Source organism: Psittacula echo (assembly GCF_963264785.1).
Source record: "Psittacula echo genome assembly, chromosome: 6".
NCBI classification, from domain to species: domain Eukaryota; kingdom Metazoa; phylum Chordata; class Aves; order Psittaciformes; family Psittacidae; genus Psittacula; species Psittacula echo.
The window spans coordinates 15,812,834-15,832,424 of record NC_137743.1 but is presented as its reverse complement, the minus strand read 5'-3'; the positions used below and the strand labels follow the sequence as shown (position 1 = coordinate 15,832,424).

At 41.5% G+C, this 19,591-nt stretch overlaps 1 protein-coding gene across 2 annotated transcripts in view; it reads right to left on the bottom strand.

Annotated features, from left to right (window-relative positions):
* Window positions 1-16,653: 16,653 nt before the first annotated feature.
* LOC308222697 (ligand-dependent corepressor) overlaps window positions 16,654-19,591 on the bottom strand; it is a 56,177-nt gene continuing 53,239 nt past the window's right edge. For both annotated transcript variants that reach the window (XM_080621034.1, XM_080621033.1), the window contains one exon: window positions 16,654-18,275. In XM_080621034.1, the coding sequence (XP_080477160.1) occupies window positions 17,306-18,275 (970 nt within the window). In that variant the 3' untranslated portion in view covers window positions 16,654-17,305. The remainder of the gene's footprint in view (window positions 18,276-19,591) is intronic.

The following is a 19,591-nucleotide window of genomic DNA, read 5'->3' as shown; positions in this document are numbered from 1 at the left end:
TGCTGGATTCAGGCACTTAATTAATGCTTCAGGGCAAATGGAAATGGCATTTTGAGGGATTGTAAAGGAGGAGCAACCTCTTACAAGGAGCTGACTCACTGCTGGCAGCCAGGTGAGCTGCCCCAGCCCCAGGGGTGGTGTGAGTCCTGTGTGCTAAACATGCAGCTGAAAGTGGCTGTGGGTTGCCACTGGGCTTGCTTTCCTTGTGTTGGGGTGGGGGGCTGCAATGCAGAGCCACACGTGGGTCTTGCCCCTGGAAACGAGTTCTCTGCCAGCCCCAGTCTGCTGGTGGAGTGGCCGTGCAAAAGCAAACACCGCTGGGGAAAGGCACTGGATGGAGGCAGGAGGTGGCACCGTGTGTTTCAGCAGCAGCACACAGCAATGTCACCACAATGGACACAGAACCACAGCTACTGCCAGCTCTCTGCCAGAAACTATCACCCCAGGGTGGAAAAACGCAACCCAGGCTGCATCTTCCCTGCTGCACTTGACATGTGAAATCGTGCTCAAACCCATCTCCGCTCTTAGGTGCAGCAAAGACCTCGTGCTATGAGAGGTGGCACATTTCCTTCTGCTGGCACTGCTCTGGGATGCAGCGATCTGTTGCAGGGGATGGGCAAAACAGCCGTGGGCACGAGGAGTGTAAAAGGCACTGGCAGCAAGGTTTTCTGGAGCTCATCTCTCAAAGCCCCAGTTAAAGGCTGACACTGGATGTACCAGTTTAAATGCCTGTACTTCAATCCTCAGAAATATGCCTGGCACCTAACACTCCCCACACAGATGAATGAGTCCCTTCACACCTCTGTGGGTGCTACAGTAATTCCTCACTGCACTGTAAAAAAAAAACAGTAGAAAAAAGCAGCACAGAAAGAGCCAAGGCTCCACACAACAGCGAGGAGGGAGAAAAAACATTTTTCTTCTCTAAATTCAAAGCTGAAGTTGTGCAAAGCACAGCCAAAATAACTATGGAAATACTGCTGTCAGGTTCTCAAGGCCCCTGAATTTATGCTGTCCTTGGTGACGCACATGGGGATGGATTGAGTTTGCATTTCAGCTGAAAAGCAGGAAGAAACAAGTTACGGATGGGTTTTGTTTGGTTGGGGTTTTTGTCAGCAGCATGTATTGGTATAGGTATCCAGGCTGTACAATCAGCCAACTGACTGGATAAACAAGAGACAGCCATTACAGATTCGGACTTTTAACCCTTCAGAGTAGTGTCTCATATTTGCATCTTTAAAGTAGTTAAACATTAAAAATCACTTCTCCCCACCTGGAGCCAAATAAAAACCTTTACAAACCAAAGCTGGTTTTACGTTAAAAAAACCTTAAAGCAACCTAAGGTAAGCTTATCTTTTCTATATTCCTGTCATAGCTCCCTCCACTTCCACCTTCCCCAGGTAACTAACCCAACTGTATTCTATAGCAGTTTATCACCACTCGTGATACTCCTAATACAATATTTAATGACTAATTAAAAACCTTACCACTGAACTATTGCTTTAAAACCAAGGGAAATTTATCACGTTGGAAACATTATTTGACGCACCGGCTTTCAAAGCTTTTCCACAATTGTCCTCGCTAATTTTTCTAATTATCAAGGACATCTGGGATATTCCCTTTAAGGAAGAAAAAAAATTACCATGATTGTTTCTCTCCAAGGCAGCAGTGAGCATCTTCCCTGAGCTAAGTGCTCCAAAAGAGCAGATAGCACCAGCAGAGGAGAACAGATCGAAAACCAGATAGCACCAGGAGACAGACAACAAAAATGTGCAGGGCAAACAAAAAGGTTCTTACACTGATTTTCACAGTTTTGCACATGTGTTTTAAAAAGCAGCATCCAGTTAAGGCAAGGGAGAAGGAACCCTGTGGACTATAGTGTAAGGAAGGGATGCCCTGTGTCTTTGACAGCCTCAGGTACGAGCTGGGAGCGCATACCAGCTCTGAACCCAAGGTGAGGCAGGTATATGGCTTCTCCCCTGTTTTTGAGCACATCGCTGTCAGCTCCTGGTCTGTCCTGGGACAAAGCGCTCCCCGCAGCCCTTACGCTTGCACACACAGGTCAGCTGGGGCCACTGCAGCCACAGAGGTCCAACAGGAAGCAAACCCCCTACTGAAGGTGCACTCATCTGTAGTAAATTAAGGCTTGTGAGCAGGTTAAGCTGCACTGTGATACATCCCACCTCCTGCGCTGCACTGATGCTGCAGGGCTTCCACACCTGCGGGGTGGAAGAAAACCCAAATGCATCTGACGCCCTCCTCATGGACACTGCCAGCTCGAACAGGCACATTGTCATGCACTGCCCCTGTCCACTTCTACAAGTCTTCAAGGATTTTGAAGTCTGCAAATATCGAGGATATTTTGGGTTTTTTCCCACATGGATATCAAAACCAAATGCAGGAATTAGCTAGATCACTTGCTGGAGCTGAGCACACTCAGCACAACTTGGTTGCCAAAGCTTGGGAGGAGCCAGGGGAAGACATTTGGAGAGCAGAGGGTATCTTGGGTGTAATTAACAGGCGTTGGGGGATATGACCCCATTTCAGATAACCTGGAGATTCTGGTAATTGGGCCTCAGATAATCAAGGCCACGCTGTTAATAGAAACAGCATCACAACTCCTAACGGCAGCATTCCCGTGTGCCGATGCTATACCTCCTTGCACAAAAATGCCTCCTGAAATATGAATTAGTGGTTTGATACGTGCCCATATTCTCTGTCAACTGCCAGGCTGAGCGGCAAACCCTGTTTCTGATGCATCACTTTGGCTGTCTGCTTGGGAAATAGGTTAAGGCAGAGAAGTGGATTGCAGCCCTGGATGCCTGGGGACGAGGCTGTCTCAGAGCTGATGGGCTAGGTAAGCTCTATTTTGAAAGTGGGTTAATTTAACTGCCATTCAACTACCATTAAATGATGTAGGTTAATTTTATAGTCGGATAACTATTAAGAAACCAAAACACAAGGCAGGAAATGTCTCTATGCATGCCAGTGGGGAGAGGTTCCCTCTGCGCTAATGCATACCCCTCCCCTTCAGCTCCAACCTCTCATCCTTCCATTTCTGTGCATCCCTCACATCATCTCTTCTGGTTTTTTAACCCTTGTCATTACAACTATTTTACTTCCTCCCCTTTCAAGACAGTCTATTCTTTTCTCAAAAATTCACCTTACTATCCCAGCCCACAATTATCTTTCTCCATTGTTTGTATTGTCACACATCTCAATGCTAAAGGAAAACTAACAAACACAAACCTCACCTGATCATGGCGAATGTCCACAGAAAAAGGTCCCATCTCCCCCACCCCATCAAGTATTTGTCCAGCTATGTGGAAAAGCAAGGCAGGGAACTACACCTTGCTTAGCATGTGATGTGCCATCACCACTAGTACACCTGGCTTTCTCTAGGGTTATTTACCACATCCAAAGCCTTCTCAATTTTGGCAGTTCCATAATTGGATTCCACAGTTAAAATGTACTTTTATCTCTGCAATTTTCCTTCCTGCAGCACAATGATAGGTATTGTTTGATTCTTTATGCTGGGGACAAAACCCATCAATTGCTGGTTTGCCATAAAGGGAAAAATAAAGTGGAAAAAAACCCATGTATCAACAACAGTTTATGCCTACAAAGGAACAGATCCTTTGGAAAAAGCAGAAGTGACTCATCACTCCTCTCGCACAGGGAGGAAGGAGCCAGCACTGCAGCCAGGCACATCCCCCCTGAGATGCCTGGGTTGCCTCCCTGACTTCTGCTCCTCCCTGGTCCCACTGCTCCCACCAGCAGGAAAATGAGTCCCCAGCCTTTGCTGAAGGAACTAAAGCGATGATGACCCATTAGCACACGCTGCCCATCAGGCACTCACGGGTCTCCTCTACTGCAGGCGTTTTTTATCGCCTTTACAGTAAGTGCACTGCGCGAACCCTGAAAGCTCAGAGAGATGAGCTCACACTTAACGGCACAGTGGTAAAGAGCCCAAAGCACTAACGGGATGTTGGTGCTTTTACTGCGCTCCATGTGACCAGAGGAACACAGAATGTGACCATCCCCAGGAATCGCAGCAAAACCACCTCTGAGAAATGCTCCTCGCAGTGACTTACACTCAGACAGTGACACCAGAGCCCAAACCAAGTATGCTGTGAGGATTTTTGACCCACAGAAGGCTGAGTGCCAGATTCCCTGTCATCCTGCTGAGGCCCCACTACTCTTATTAATCAGAGCCATAAAAGAACAGACAAAACAGCCAGAACCCAAACCTCACCAACGTGCTCTTTATGTCAGCGCTAGGGCACTACTTCTGTCACTCTGAGGTAGGGTATATAGATTTTAAGCTTTGTGAGTAATTACTATTCCTAATTTATTAAAGGAGCTACAAAGGCGTATTTTCTTTAAATCCAGAGTTGTGTTATTTTTGTTTTTAACCATCAGCAATCCAGTGTACACTCAAACAAAAGCAAATGCACCAACATTAGGATAGGTAGAGGTAAGAAGATTAGAATTAAAAAGCAGTCAAGCAGTCACCCTTACCGTACACACTTGTGCCTGTCTATTAGAGAAAAGCCAACGCAGGTCCTGAAACAGGAGCAAAAACCTACTTGTTTTATGCATCAGCAGAAGAGCTCACTGAGTTACAGCCAGGCAGATCTCTAGCCATCAGTGAGGCCAGGCCACCATGGTCCAACAACAACCTCGTTATTAGTGAACACGCTTCAGGTACCAAGTAAGTTGGTTCAGCTTTCATATCTCAAGTTATGTCTGATGGCTGGAAATCAGAAGAATTTCCATGCAAACAGAGTACATTTTTTATGAGAGCTTCTTACGCAAAACCAGAATCCTACAGCATCTTTTCTGCAGTCTCCTTTCAAAGTCAAAGAGTTTCTTTTAAACTGCTGCTAACACCTCACACACAGCTACTTGCTTTAAAGGCCTGGAAGGAATCTGAGGAAGATACCAGACGTGACCACAGCATATCCGAAACCATGCAAAAAACTACACAACCACCACCTTCACCTAGAAGGGCAACACAGAAGGAACCAGGGGATTCTCCAAACAAGCACCTCAGGCTTAGGACTGCAGCAAGTGTCCCAGCACTGGAATGGGTCTATGAAAAAAGCTTCACACGTGTGGGGAAGCTGCTCGGCTTCTCCCAGTGTCAGTTTTCCCCCTGCAAAGCCGGAGTAACTCTCAAGAACTGGTGTCAGAGCCTTCCTCTAAAGCTCAGTGAGAAGAAAAGCACAGGCAAAGGCTCCGCTTTAAGGAAACCATAAAAGCCCTGTCAAAGTTAGGCATGTCATTCCAAAAATGCGTTAAGCAAGCCCTACACTTTATTAGCTGGGCAGGAGGGATCAGGGACATGTGATGATGGGATCCTGGTGCAAAAAACCTTAAAATCAGCTCTTAGCAGGTGTAACAAAATTGCACTGTAATTTTTACAGGCAGTTTGCTGATAGCCCCGTACAAACCACTCATCCTGTCGGCACAAGGCTGGTGGGTCTGCACTCTGAGGCAGACGCCCAGCCAAGGCAGGCACGCAAACCGTGATGGCGCCTGCCCAGGGAGCCCAGCAGCAAGACAGACAGAGCAGGAGCTGCCGCAATGGGCTGCTGGATCCACCACGGGCTCTCTGGTCAGTCCCTTGGGGAGATACAGGTGTATTTTCCTCCAGGAACCATTGCACTGATCAGGCAGCAGTGCTTGTACTGCTACACTCTGAAATGTACCTTAAGCAGTTCTAATTTTAGCTGAACTTTTAAACAGTTCCTGGAGATTTGAGTCACAGCACCTCATACCAAAATCTGCCTTTTAGTCAAGTGCGTATGGAATAGGCCTCCCGCAGAGCTGCACGGCACCTGCAGAGGAGGAGGCATGAGACAGCTTTAGAAGTTCTTTTTCAAATGTGACCTGTAAATTGTGATGAGTTCAAAGCGACCTGTAAAAATGAGGTGCAATTGTTTGTGTTCCCTCTTTATGACATAAAAAAGGAGGACTTTTAAAGGTTGTGTTGTCTGGGGTTTTCAGGGAGGTGAACAAGAGGGAACCTAATTAATTCATAGCTCAGAGGTGTGAAGTCATTCAGATTTCTTTTGAAGTTCCCACTAGATAACTGAGAACATCTTGGAGCTGAAGTCACAGAGTCTGCATCTAACATACGAGATCAAGGGAAACAGTACTCCCACAAATGGTGTTACTTGGGATCCTTCCAGCATCATAACATAAAGTGTTTTAAGAATAACTATATTACAAGGATCAACTTTCATTTTCATCTCTTTGCCATCTTCTTTGTATCAAACTCCATATTCCTGGATTTGCCTGGTTTTGAAAGCTCTGGTTTTGAAATTGCTTTTGGTCTGCATCTCTGTTTCCCTGCACATGAATCATTCCTAAACAGGTCCAAGAACCTGCTACTTGCTTCCAGTTCAAACTACAGTTCAGCCAGTAGCCATGGCTGGGCAGCTTCCAGAGCAGAGTTTGGGTATTAAGAAATCAGTGATTTGCTGAAGTATCTTCCCAATATTGGGATGTAAATCCTCCCTGTCCACCTCACTTTTGTCATGGCTCTAGGAAATTAGAGAGCTCAGCCCACCCAGACAGGAAAGCCACCGTGACACCTTACTGAGCACACCAGAGCAAGCTTCGCATTGCTGTTGTTTGAGCTGCCATGACGTGAGGGCTCCGTTTTGGTTGCACAAGAAGATGAAATTCTGACGCTCGGAAATTTCCTTAATTAAATCAGCTTCACTCACAAAACTTCACGATGTCCAACACAGGAGCATTTCAGATCCTTCATGCTGAGGTGAGGGAGTTAACCTGCTGCCAGGTCTAGTGTTAACCCCAACACTTGCAGGTTGTGACCTGGAGCTTTCTGCTCTTCCCTTCACAGAAGTACATGTTTTCACACAGCAGGGCCTCTCATTTCATATCTGCCAGAGTATCTGGATTGTGGAAGGTGACCCAGGTGTAAGCAAGGGTACAATCCGCTGCTGCTCCATGGAGGATCTGTTACTTCAGAAGGCGATCAGATACGCTCCTGCAGGCTCAGAAGGGGCAGCTGCCTCTTCCAATAACAAATGGAGCAGCTCAAAACCCATCCTGAGTTGCAAAGAACGGAGGTAAATTAGCAGAAGACTTTTAAAGCTGCCTAATGGGGCTAACTATGTTTCTTTTGTAGAAACTTCTATAACAGCATAGATGCTTCTTTCTGGGTCTGGGCACATCATCTTGTGCACTCTCACCATACCACATACTTGCATTACAGAAAACACCTTTAAAAGAAGAATTTAAGGCTGTGTTCTTTTAACTCTGTGAAGCACTTCAGCTTAAACAGTGTGAGACCATCAGCAAGTCCTTCAGGAAAACCAGAAAAACTTGGTATTTCTCCTAATCATAGGACTAAAAGTGCCGATTTAAAATGTTCTGGGAAAAGCTTGCAGGGTGTAATACATCCTGAAGAATGGCAGATGGGAATATGGTTCATCACTTTCAAAGGTTATTTTCATGGATTTGACAGATGTATTCAGACATACACAAAAAAATATGATAAATACTAGTTTACAGCACAAGGCTTTCAAGCTATTTATGCATAAAGACTCACTATTCCTGAATAAGATGTAGTCTCTAGTCAAACCAAGCTTTGTATTTAAAAGAGATTTGCCCAGTAAAGTTAAACCAATGACAACATCCAGCTACCTTATCATTTTGCTTTTTGTTCTTAATGCCAGTATTAGTATGCAAGGAATACAACAGCTAGTTTGTAATGTAAGAGTGATTTATGGATCTTAAAAAAAAGGCACTGAAGAATCATGTTAGCAAAAGCAAACCCTAAATTACATACTTTTCAATACCATAAGCTGAGAAAGACAGTTTCTCAGGAGAGAAGAAACCTGGGCTAGACAGTGTGTAGCATGATAAATTTTCCTAAAGCTAGGAAATCCCTATGCATCACTCTTAAAATCAACCTAGGGCTAAACACAAAAGGTTAGCAGAAATGCCTAAACTCACATGGGCTCCATTATACACCACTTACTGTAACCTACTTTTTAGTATTCAGCATTTCAGTATCAATAATGCATAACGTCAGGAGTAGTTCAACCCAAAGCACGGTAGCAAGAAAGTAAAAACGGGTCTTCAACACGGCCCAGCTGGAGTGTGGTGCCGCTGCTGAATCTGCCCCATGCCCCTGTGAAGGGGGACAGCAGGACAGAGCTGCTGGAGCTGTCCTTGTGTTTAGCAGGAGCTGGGGACTTGCCTCCTCTTGTGAAGGGAGAGCTGAAGGCTGCAGAGAATGAGAGCAAGAATAAGTTCCTACTTTGACTCATTGCTAAGTGCTCAGTGAACAAGCCTACATCACTTTCTTTTTTTTCCCTGAGAGGATGTTTGTTCTTCACCGAATGAATTATTTACCATTAAAGAAATTAAGGTGGCCAGTAGGGAAGAGCAAATGAGAGTACAGGAGTTCAGGAGGCCAGGCTGCTACGAGACAGCATTTCAGCTTTCACATGTGCTCCCTGCCCAGCTGCTAAAGCAGCTTTACCACAATCCTATTTCGGAGAAGAACCAGAGTACAGAGACTCCAAAGCTTGATCCTTCAGCCAGAATTGGCTTTACATTTTCACTTCCCTGCTGCCCTCGATCTGCAACAGTTTGCATTTCACAACCTCAGTGCGGCCATCCAGGAAGCACACCACAAACAACAGAATTGGAACCCCTTAAAGTTTTTCACAACAAAATTTATTAGAAGAATAGTGGTTTTGAAAAGTCTAGCATCCAGTGAAAACTACCATACACAACGTTACAGCTGGGAATGTGTTTCCAAAATGACATGGTCAAATAATACAATGGAGCCATTAAATCTTACACATGCACAACAAGAGAATTAGCGCCTTGACATACAATGCAAAAAAATAAATGGACCACATGAAATAAAAATTTAAAAGTACTTATCACATACATTAAGACACAGCTTATTTAGTCCAGTCAAAAAATCAGAACTGCATTAAAAAAAAATTAATGTAGTGCAATCAAACCAAAAACCTTAATTTGTGATCATAAGTGCTCTACTACATAAAACATTGATCATAGCAAGGAACAAAAAATTCAAATCACACAGTACAAAAAAAATCTGTAAATAAATATAAACTACAGTACAAGAGAAATATTAAATTATACAATTCCGTCAAACTGTAAACAGTATATTGAAATGAGGTCCATAAGAGTAAAGGGGGGGGTTCCTGTTTTATTTCTTTTTCCCATGACACTTGAACTTCTAGAGGTCAGAGAGAAATGCCATTTTCCATACTCTTCAAAGACTATGGGTTACATAAATAGAAAGAGAAGACTTTTTAAGATGTAAAGTGTCAAATAATAAAGCAGAGGTGTTGCTGACTTGCGACTGCCAACAGATCCCTGCGAGAGCAGAGCAGCAGATTTCAAGGTTCGCCTCCTCGCGAGCACAGCACAGGGGCCCATCACTACAGATGTTAAGTGCCAACACGTCCCGAATTAGCGCTCAGCATTAGACAGGAGACACCTGCTGAGGGCCTGGTCCTACCGATTAGGTGGAAGCGATTACGCACACCATTTGGGATTACTTGGACCTCTGCTCATTATCTGACAGGTTTACAACGCTTGTCATACAAACACCAACTTTGGCAGAACAATTACTAATAAACTCAAAGCACTCCCGGCCCATTGGTTTCCATCACAGTGGCCAGTGCACAGAATTCTCTAAGGACATTGCATAACTAGAGTGTAGAGGTCAGACAGCCAAGGACCCGTGCTTGAGGTTAGAAGTAGTTATGGTGAGAGAGAAGCAAGAGCCACGTTAAGAAGCTGCCTCTGCCGTTCGCAGAAGCAGCTGGGAATGTATTTCATTTTTAGCTGCGCTGGCTAGTAGTGGCATTTTAAAATATATAAGTTTAAGATAACATATATACTATATATGTATATAATATAATACATATTATATAATATACATAGGAATTTCTTACAATACATACCAGGAACCCCCACGCGATCTGCTCAGTAGTAATAACTGAATATACAGAATGCCACTATAAGTGTCTGAGGCACTGTGTGCTGGAGAGGAAATATGCAGCTTTAAAATCCGTTTGGCTGAGTTATACCTGGATACCTGAACTGAGTTTTAAGTTGACATTCATCAAGGATGTGCTATCAGCACGTCAAAAGAAAAGCAAAACAAAATACAAGTCACTGCTAGGTTTAAGAAGAGAGTACAAGTACCTGAATTGAGTGAGGATAGTGTGTAAACTGTCCCTGAGGGTTTTTAAACAGTGTGTGTACAAGTTGGATTCCTAAGAACATTAGTTTAAACTTACATTGCGGACTGATAAAATACCAATGTCTGACAATTTAACAAGTGGAGGTTAGAAAGAGTTATGAGCAAACACTCAAAACATATTTTATACATTTTAAAGCAGCAGTAAGCTGCTGTAAGCATACATCCCATCAGTACAAGCAACACATGGGACTCAGATAAAGGTTTCTATTTGCAAAAAGCCCATCATATATTGATAAGTAAAGAATATTCACCTGCTAAATTAGAATGCACCTAGTTACAGACTAGCAATTCAAGATTAATTTCTTTAATCAAATACTTTGCTATACTTTGCTATTACATACTAAAATTCCTTAAGCTCACTAATGCTGGTATTCTAATCTATTCTTTTTAAATGTTCCCCCTTCATTTAAGAAATATACCATTCCACAACTTAAACATTAAGATCCATTTTCAGTCCTCAGATGTAAAAAGCATGTCAATGAGTTTATATTAAAAATTTACATGGTAAAAAGGCTTGAATTTCAGCCAGAGATTCTAAATACTACTCATTCCCTGAAGGCATAAGGGAGAAAGAATCCTTACCCATTTTTCTTGTGATATAGTTTTCAAACTGAACATTAAACAATGGTCAAAAATGATTTTTCGGTTTGGGAAACTTCTCTTTCCCTACCCATCATCCCAGATTCCAAATGTCAAGCCATGAGATGGCCTACCGAAATGATTAGTTAAAAACATCAGGCATGTATATATACATCCCCTGCCTGAACTTCACAATATTTTGTTGTACTAGTCTTTAAAAGACAGATTAGTATCCCAAGAGAACTTGTGATCTGACCTGAAAAGCCATTAATGATCCTAGATTGTACATTTAAGATATCTCATAACCTGAAGACCAGATTTAATTAAGACTCTGGCATTGTAACAGAAAAAGTGCTGCAGTTATTTATCCCTTTTCTGGTACTTTAGAATAGGTCAGACAAGTGCTTTTTATAGTGAGAGTAAAGTTTACATCCTTTCATGCAGGTGTAAAAAATATTATCTGCAAAAATATCTGAGAAATATAGCACCAAGTAGTTGAAAACCTGTATTAGTGGCTGTGGTAGTGTCTTCATTATTTCCAAGTAGAAAATAAAAACATTAAGTTAGGCTGTACTACACGATGACTATAGAAATTGGTTCCTGACATGAACTTTTCGTGCTCCAATCAGAATGAAGTCTGGGTCCTAATCCCTGCTCCATAAAGTAGTTATCATCTGGAGCTATTCTAAATGATACTTTCCAAATCAGTATCGACAAGCACAGGGGCTGGGATGTTTGTTTTTAAGAAGGTGAATGAAATGCCTTGGACAGGCTGGAAAAATCCTTCCTCCTATTACATGGCCCAGGAAAATTACTTCTGCCACTGGGCTAAGAGATTTTTGTGAGGATTAAATAAAGCTTTCTGAATGGGAAGGTTTTCATGACAATGCCTGAATATAGGCATAATTCAGTAGGACATGAACTTTAAAACCGCTGCCGTAATACTGGTATAGAGACTTGGCCCCAATCAAAGCAAGAACAGGAGAGAGGGAGAGAGATGGACACTGGAATGCTGTTACTAACAGGTTTTTCTGGTATACGTGAAGTGGATCTATGGACCATTTTGAGTCCTCAACATCTCTCTGCTTAGTGATCATCACAGTACATCATGTTTATATGCTGGATAATTTGAAATGAGTAATTGTAGTGTTTATTTTCTTTGCTACATCTATCAGAATTGCGTAAGACCAGCAGTGCAGATTTTCAGGTTTCTGAAGGTTCTAACTACTGAGTTTTCAACATAGTTTGAGATCAAGTGGAAACCTTTATAGTACCAAAACTAGGTACAACTTTTAAAACAGGTATTAGTCAATATTATCGCCTGGTGCCAAGAAAAAGCAACATTGACCTAGACTGAAATTACATTTCGTTTCTGAAACATTCCTGGGGAAAACCTAGAAGTTTCTGATCCTCATGCAAATGAGGGGAACAATCCTTCCCATTCTACCTCTAACATTTGGCAAAGAATTTAACCTATTTAAAATATTGTGACAAAGCTTTCAGTACAGGTTAATAATTTTGCCTTCATAAGAGTTTGGGCTGCAACAAGTGTATGCATTCTTACACTAAAGAGTTAAAATTTTGTCTTCACTGAAGAAAGAGCTCTTTACATTACAGATGTAGCCACACTGTTTTTGAGACACAAGGGAACAGCAAAGTGTTCCCTTCACTCCTTGGACACTATGTTCATCTCCTAAGACTCAAGGACATCTTAAGAGCACTACTTCAAAGTAAACTGGAAAGAAACACATGGTAATTCCAGTTTTTCCTGTATAACAATTGCTGCAGATGATATAAAAAGCAAGACAATAAGAACTAAAAAGAGTTGTTCCAACCTATGCAAAGCTTACTCAACCCTAAAGCCCCTGATAATCACTTTGCCAGCTTCTGCGAACTTCCAGGGGAAGGCAATGTACTCTTGGGTTCTCATGAAAGAAATATTTAGACTCAAATGTCAGCCTGCCACAAGACAAAGCACAGACTGGTCTGCTCTACCTGGTCCAAACACACGTGCAGTAGCCTCCCATGTTTAGGAATATCCTCGAGCATTGGAAAGCTCTACAAAAAGAGGTGGTATAGGAGTTGTGTGAGAATACAGAAGCAGAAGGTGCTCCCTTACTAGAAGCACTACCTTACCTGCACACCTGCATTGTTAAAAGTAATTTGTTTTCCAACTGCAATGAAAAGTCAGTGTTTGACTTCATATCTAGCAATAGGGTTGGTAATGCAAGCATCAAATGATGAGTTCTGCAACAAGAAGCAAAGCAAAGCACACCTGTTTGCTTATGCAGCAACTTCTCCTGTGCAACAGGGGAATAAAAAAAATAATGAGGAATTCTAAAGGAAACTGTCTTGAGCCTTTAAGAAAAAAAGTCAGGGAATGACTGGAGAATAAAGTATCTTTTGACATAAATAAAAACAAGTCCAGAAACGTGTCCCTACTAATATCTAACTGGAAACGTTCAACTCTATAGCTGTACTCAAGCATTACGGCCACAATAATGCCTACAACACTGTGGAATGAGGATCCAGCTGGCTGAAAGTGAGGTAATAGTTTGTAATAGGTCAGAGTTCTAAAAAAGCACTTTTACATCTTACAAGTCCAAAGAAAAGAAAAGAAAAGGACACATTTCATACATGTTGGGCTTTCTCACCAGAACTGTACGATAATTAACTCCACACCAGGACCCCTACCACACTAAGCCTTACTCATCTTCAATTATATGCTGCAGCAAAGATTTACCAAGCAACACCTAAACTTCAGTACAATATGAAACTTGATTCTTAAAACTTTATACACACAAAATATAAAATTACTTTTCTAGGATGGGGTAGGGGAGAGGGATTCTCCTTCATGATACTTGGACTGAAAAACTAGTTTTCAGAGACTGCCACAAATAGTATTCACAGTTTCTCGCTGTCAGGCTTTTTCAGCTACATCAACGTAGTACACAACAATACTGTTAAATCCAATAACTACATCAGATGGACGTTCTCAGGAATAAGAGAAAACTAGTGACGAAAAATACCCGAAAGGCCTCCTCCTAACGACGTCTCGATTTTTACAGGGTTGCAGTTTGTCTATGTTACACGCTAATGCGATCTCAAAAGAGCAGCAGGAGAAAGATTTTAAACCTTCTCTCCTGTCCAAGTGATCCAAGTAACATAAGCATCCATTTACCAGAAATAACATGAGAAACGTGGCTTTTGTTACAAAGACAGCAGTGAACCACACCTTCCCACACCAAAATATGGTCAACCAGGGATTTTGGCCATGCAAACTGCTGGTCAGCAGGAAATCAAGCATGCTAATGGACAAACATTAATTCCAATAATATATTTAAAATGATCGCAAATACTACTAGTTAGCTACACTGAAAGCGCCTGTAAAAAATATGTAGTGAGAAAGGAAAGAGAACATCAGTGATCACTGCAGCACTTCGCGTGATACTAGCCTTACGTGATGAATCGCCTCAGAGAAAATACATTAGATGGGACTTTGAAACAAAAAAGATAACATTAAAAGGTGCACCTGAATATTACAGACTAAATTTACAAAACCTACAATAAGGTAAAATATATATCTTTTGAATATTCAGCAGCTTTTTTTTAAATTTGTTTTTATTTTTTGAGAGGCTCATGAAATTTTAAAAAGGGACCACTAACTAATCTCAACCATGCTTCACAAAACAATAATGGCTATTTCATATTGCAGTTACCAATGTAATGCAATTAGTGCTTAAAAAATAATCTACACTTCTTTTTTTCTTCTTTTTTCCTTTTCAAACAGAGACCTTTGGAGGAAATAAGGTTGTTCAAAAGCTTCTCGAAAAAGAAAGATTACCTGAATAGTAAAGTTATCACAGATCAAGTGTTGTGTTTCAAAGCTTTGCAGACATGAGTATTACAATCTTCAGGTCTCAGGACATTTAAACTGAGAAAGTTACGCGTTTGGTTTGTTGTTGGTTTTTTGTCTTTTTAAATCCACTTTCTAACCAAAGCAAATAAAGAGTACTCAAGTTCTCACTATCTATTTACAATTCTTAGCCTACAGTCTGAAATGACAAGACAAATTCTCTTTTTAAACTGCAGCATTAAAGGGTAGGCACACCATTCTTCTGCTGCACGATTGTCACCCACTTAAACATACACATACAAAATATTTAGGTTAGTAAAATGAGCACTCCACATACACTACAGTGACAAGGTTTATAAAACTCAACTCATGTTGCTTAAATAAAGACAACTACAAAAGGTTAAACCTCTCTGAACAGTAAAACTGTGTTAGTGTTTTTTTTCTTTAAACTTGCAGCAAACTTTCTACCATAACCTCCAACAGCAGATGAAACCACACGTTTAACTGCGCCTTTATTGCAATCACCAGCTAAACTGGAACGTATTGCAGAGTTTATATACTGCTACTGAGCTTTAAACTGCTTTAAATACCAAGATGACAACTAGAGAGCTACGAGGAACCAGGAGTTTGAGTACTAAAATATATTAAGTAAACAAAACCAAAGTGTACTTGGGACCAAGTGCCCAGTCCATTTCAAGAATGAGCAGTGCATATTTAAAACGACAGCAATGGTGTGCCTAACCTTTGAAAATATGAAGTTGCTGGGGAGGAGGGAGAGAGAATCAACTGTTCCAGAAGTCAGTCAGCATCCCTACGGCTATTTAGGCCACCCTCCCATGAACTTTGAGAAACCACTTTCAATCACTGACATCACTTAATGCTCTCACACAAAAACTCTAATGCTTCGTTTGGTTGTGCAAATTGGGGAAAAAAAACCAAAACAAAACAAATGGTAATTCTATCTACCTTTTGCACAGGTTAAGACCAAATTGTTTCTACCTGAAGAACCAGCAATTTCGATTTGGTCGTACTGTGGCAAGTCCAGTAAGCTCCACCCAGTTACTGACCACTCCTGCAGAAAGTATCAAAGATAAAAGTTCTGTACAAAATTTATCCTGGATCTCCATATATCATATGATAATGATATCATCGTATTGAAAAAACTGGACTTGTGGTTTACGGAGTGCTTTTATGGTGTTTAAATGCTTATTCTAGCATGTAATAAACCACTATCAAAATAGATTAAATAAAAACAACAAAAAAAGCAGGACTCGGATTAATTCCTGCTACTGGCAACTGTAATATTTAAAAAGGAAACACCCATTCATTGAGTGTTCGACCCTGACAGTATTACAGATATGATGCAAAGCCTGAATAAGATCAGGCTACCAGTGTTTTACTTCTTCCCTGAACATTAACAAGCTCCTTCACTAATGTAGATATTTGGGCAGACTACTGAGGTTGTAACGTTTGAGATCACCGTTTTGTGGGCTTTTTTTTGCTTTTTTTTTTTTTCCATTTTTTGCAATATCACAGTAGTTTGTTACACAAATCCCCCTTCCCCAGATTAGAGTAATTTGAACTACTTGTTGGAACCACATAGTTTAGTAAACTCAGAATCAAGTCTGTAAAAAGCATAAAGGTCACAAAGAACCATAGTTCTGTTATAATGAGGCATACCCTAATACATCATTTAGTGTACCCTGACTGCTCCTGACTGTGAGAAGCTTGTCTTCCGTGAGATAAGGCTACATCCTCAAGCAGGTGAGTCTAAATATCACCCTTCAAAAATATCAAACAAAATTACAGCAAAGGTAGTGTTACAAATAATTAACTGACATATTCTGAAGGTAGTGTATGTAAGTTTTCCCTTCCTCCCCCCCCTTCCCCCCCCCGGGTGAGCACTAAGCAGACAGTGAATGGCAAGTATGTTCAATTTATAAAGAAAATAGTGGAGAGCCTAATTAGACCCAATTGATTATCCTTCTAATAAGCAAATCTCTGAGTTCAAGCAAGGTACCTTTCCTAAATAACCTGGTTTAGCTTAAATCTTTCAGTCAACTGGATCAAAGAAAAGGAGGGAGAAAAAGATTTCTGAAACATTTTGAAGAATGACAGTCTGAGTCTCATTCAAAAAATGCCTGGTTTTAGGAAAGTATCAGTTTAACAAAGTGGACTTTTTTCTATGAAGGCAGACATGAAAAATCCGACACCAGAAGTTCAGGCAGGCTCTACAGGCAAGACGTCCACTTCCACAGATCTGCATTCTTTGTGAGGTAACTCAACTCTCTATTACAGAGAAACATGCAAAAAGCAAAAGCAAAAGGGGAAAAAAAAAGAAAAAAAGAAAAGAAAAGAGGGTAGTGGGCAGGTGAAGGAGGGAAACTGCACCATACCGGGCTAGAAAAATTTACAAATGTGACATTCAGAGCACACCTTTCACCTGTGTCCACACAAGTCTATGCTAAACTGCAAAGGAAAGAGCTTTGCAGCAAATAGGAGAATCAGGTGCGCTCAGTGATGGTTGAACTATGCAGTAGTGCTCACCCAGTTTGCAAAGTAATTGGCACTCTACAACATCCCTACTCATCTTTCAATTCATTTGCACTTTGTGCTGCTTCTCCCTGGGGATCTAATTCAATCTTTACTGAAACATCCTGGCCCTCCGACCTCATTAATTTCATTTTTTTCTTTGGAGGGTTTTTCAAAGTGCCCAGCCTCTCTTTAACTTTGTACTCCAGTGTACTGTGGGGGATCCCATAAATACTCTGAGCTTTGGAAACACTCATTTTCCCGCTCATAACCACAGAGATTGCTTCCTCCAGTATCTCGCTGTTGTACTGTCTGTATCTCCCTCTTTTCTTCCTAGGTTGCTTAGAGCCAGGATCTCCCTCTTGATCTGAGGTGGGATATGGCTGTCCAGAGGTAGACTGCTCAGCATCTGAGCCCCAGGAATCTGGTCCAGCATCCAGCAAACTTCTCCTGTTTTGTTTTGGAAGGATAGCCCTTAACTTTTTGCTAAGCGCGCTCTCCGTTTGTGAACCCATTACCAAAGAGCTATAGCTGTACTGGTCACCAGAGCGGGACTCCCATGAAAGGTCCATGCCTCGAACTTGTGGTATCTTTAAATCCACAGGAGACGAATGGCTCATGTCCTTTTTCCCATCCTGTTTAGTTTGAAGTGCCATTTTTTGAAAGGCAGAGTTTTCTGTAAGAAAAGGAAGGTCACTGATGTTGCTGAGTGCACCATTTCCCCTGAATTTCATGCGGCTGAAATTGAATTCGTAGTGTGGTTTTGCCCAAGAAGCCTCCCTGGATAATATTAAGTGCTGTCCATGATTCTGTAGTCCAGATGGCCCATGGCTGGCAGCCGTAGAAAACTGGTTTCTGCTCAGCAGTTCTTCACTAATCTGGAGTGATCGAGCCAGCGGTACTTTAAGAGATGTGGAGTGGCCATAACCTTCCCTGGTTCCATCCTGCAAGCTTCTTGGAGGTACCCCATCACCACTCTGTAGTCCCTCCGGATGGTGCTGGCTGGGTCTCCCAGGTCGCCTAATTGGATGGAAGGAAACTGATGTGAGCAGGACTTGCACAGGTAGGGAGGGATGGGTGAGGGGGCCACTCCTTTATTAGAAGGCCTTGCTTGGGTAACATCACTTTTTGTGTTATTTATTTTTTCTCTAAATTTGTATTTATTTTTTGATTTTATTTTAATTTTTTTTTTTTAAGTCTCAGCATCAGTCAGTTTTAAAACTTGTTCACAAAAAAAAGAGAAGCTTTTTGGGCAAAGAAAAATGAAACCTGTTGGCTGGTCTCTGGTTGGGTTCACAAATTCTCGGAGTAGAAAAGACTTCGCGCAAGCGTCTGCAAATAGCACCTTAATTACAAAGTAGTAATCAATCGCCATAGAGCTACACACAACTGTGTTACTGGTGTGACGTTACCACTAAACAAGTACAGTAATAAAAGAGTAAGCCAAAGTGCAACATATTCAACATGCAAATATGACTGCCACCCACAGTATCTACACATAGGTGGAAACCTTGGATGATGTTCGCTTATATTGTATTGAAGAATTACTGCTCAGGGCAAAGAAAAAAATGCTTAGCAGGCCTCAAAGGTATTTGCTTAACTTTCATTAAGCGCCAAATAAGAAAGCTGGGATACTGCAGACCACAAAGAAAAACACTGCATTACACTAGACTTACCAAATTGCTCTCTTAACTAATTGCATATATACACGTCCCTGATTCTCATTTGATATATAGCATGGCTAGGAAAAGAAATCCAAGTCCCAACTGTCATCCATATCAAGGGTTAACATCAAAAAAAGCAGTGCATATTTTTACCATTTTCCTTTTGTCACAAATGTTGTACAACACAAAGTACTACTACTGCAGACATATGTATTTGATTTTTTTGCTAGCTTACTCCTCTCTAGAAACTAAGTCACATAATTTCAAAATCCACCTCCGAACTTCTCCATGTTCAACATACAGATCAACAAAGACACTAGCAAGCGATTCAATTTCCACGCTCTGGGACACTACAGTGGTGTAAAGCCCCCTAGCTAAGTCAGCATTATTTAAGGAGAGGATACGCACTATTGAAAACCTACATTATTTTAATCCTAGTGTGATGTTAAAAAGGAAAGTCTTAGGAGAAAAGACATCCACTGAAAAGGACCTGGCACGTAACATACACTGTGCTAGGTACATATGCTGCTAGCTTCTTTCCAGCACGCAGCAGGTCATAGTTGAAGTGGGCAACAAGAGTCAGCAAGGATTCAGAACAAAATCCAGAAGTGAATGAAAGTTTACTGTTCCAGAGAACTCTCTCAAACAACGTGCATCCTCTACTCCTTCCAC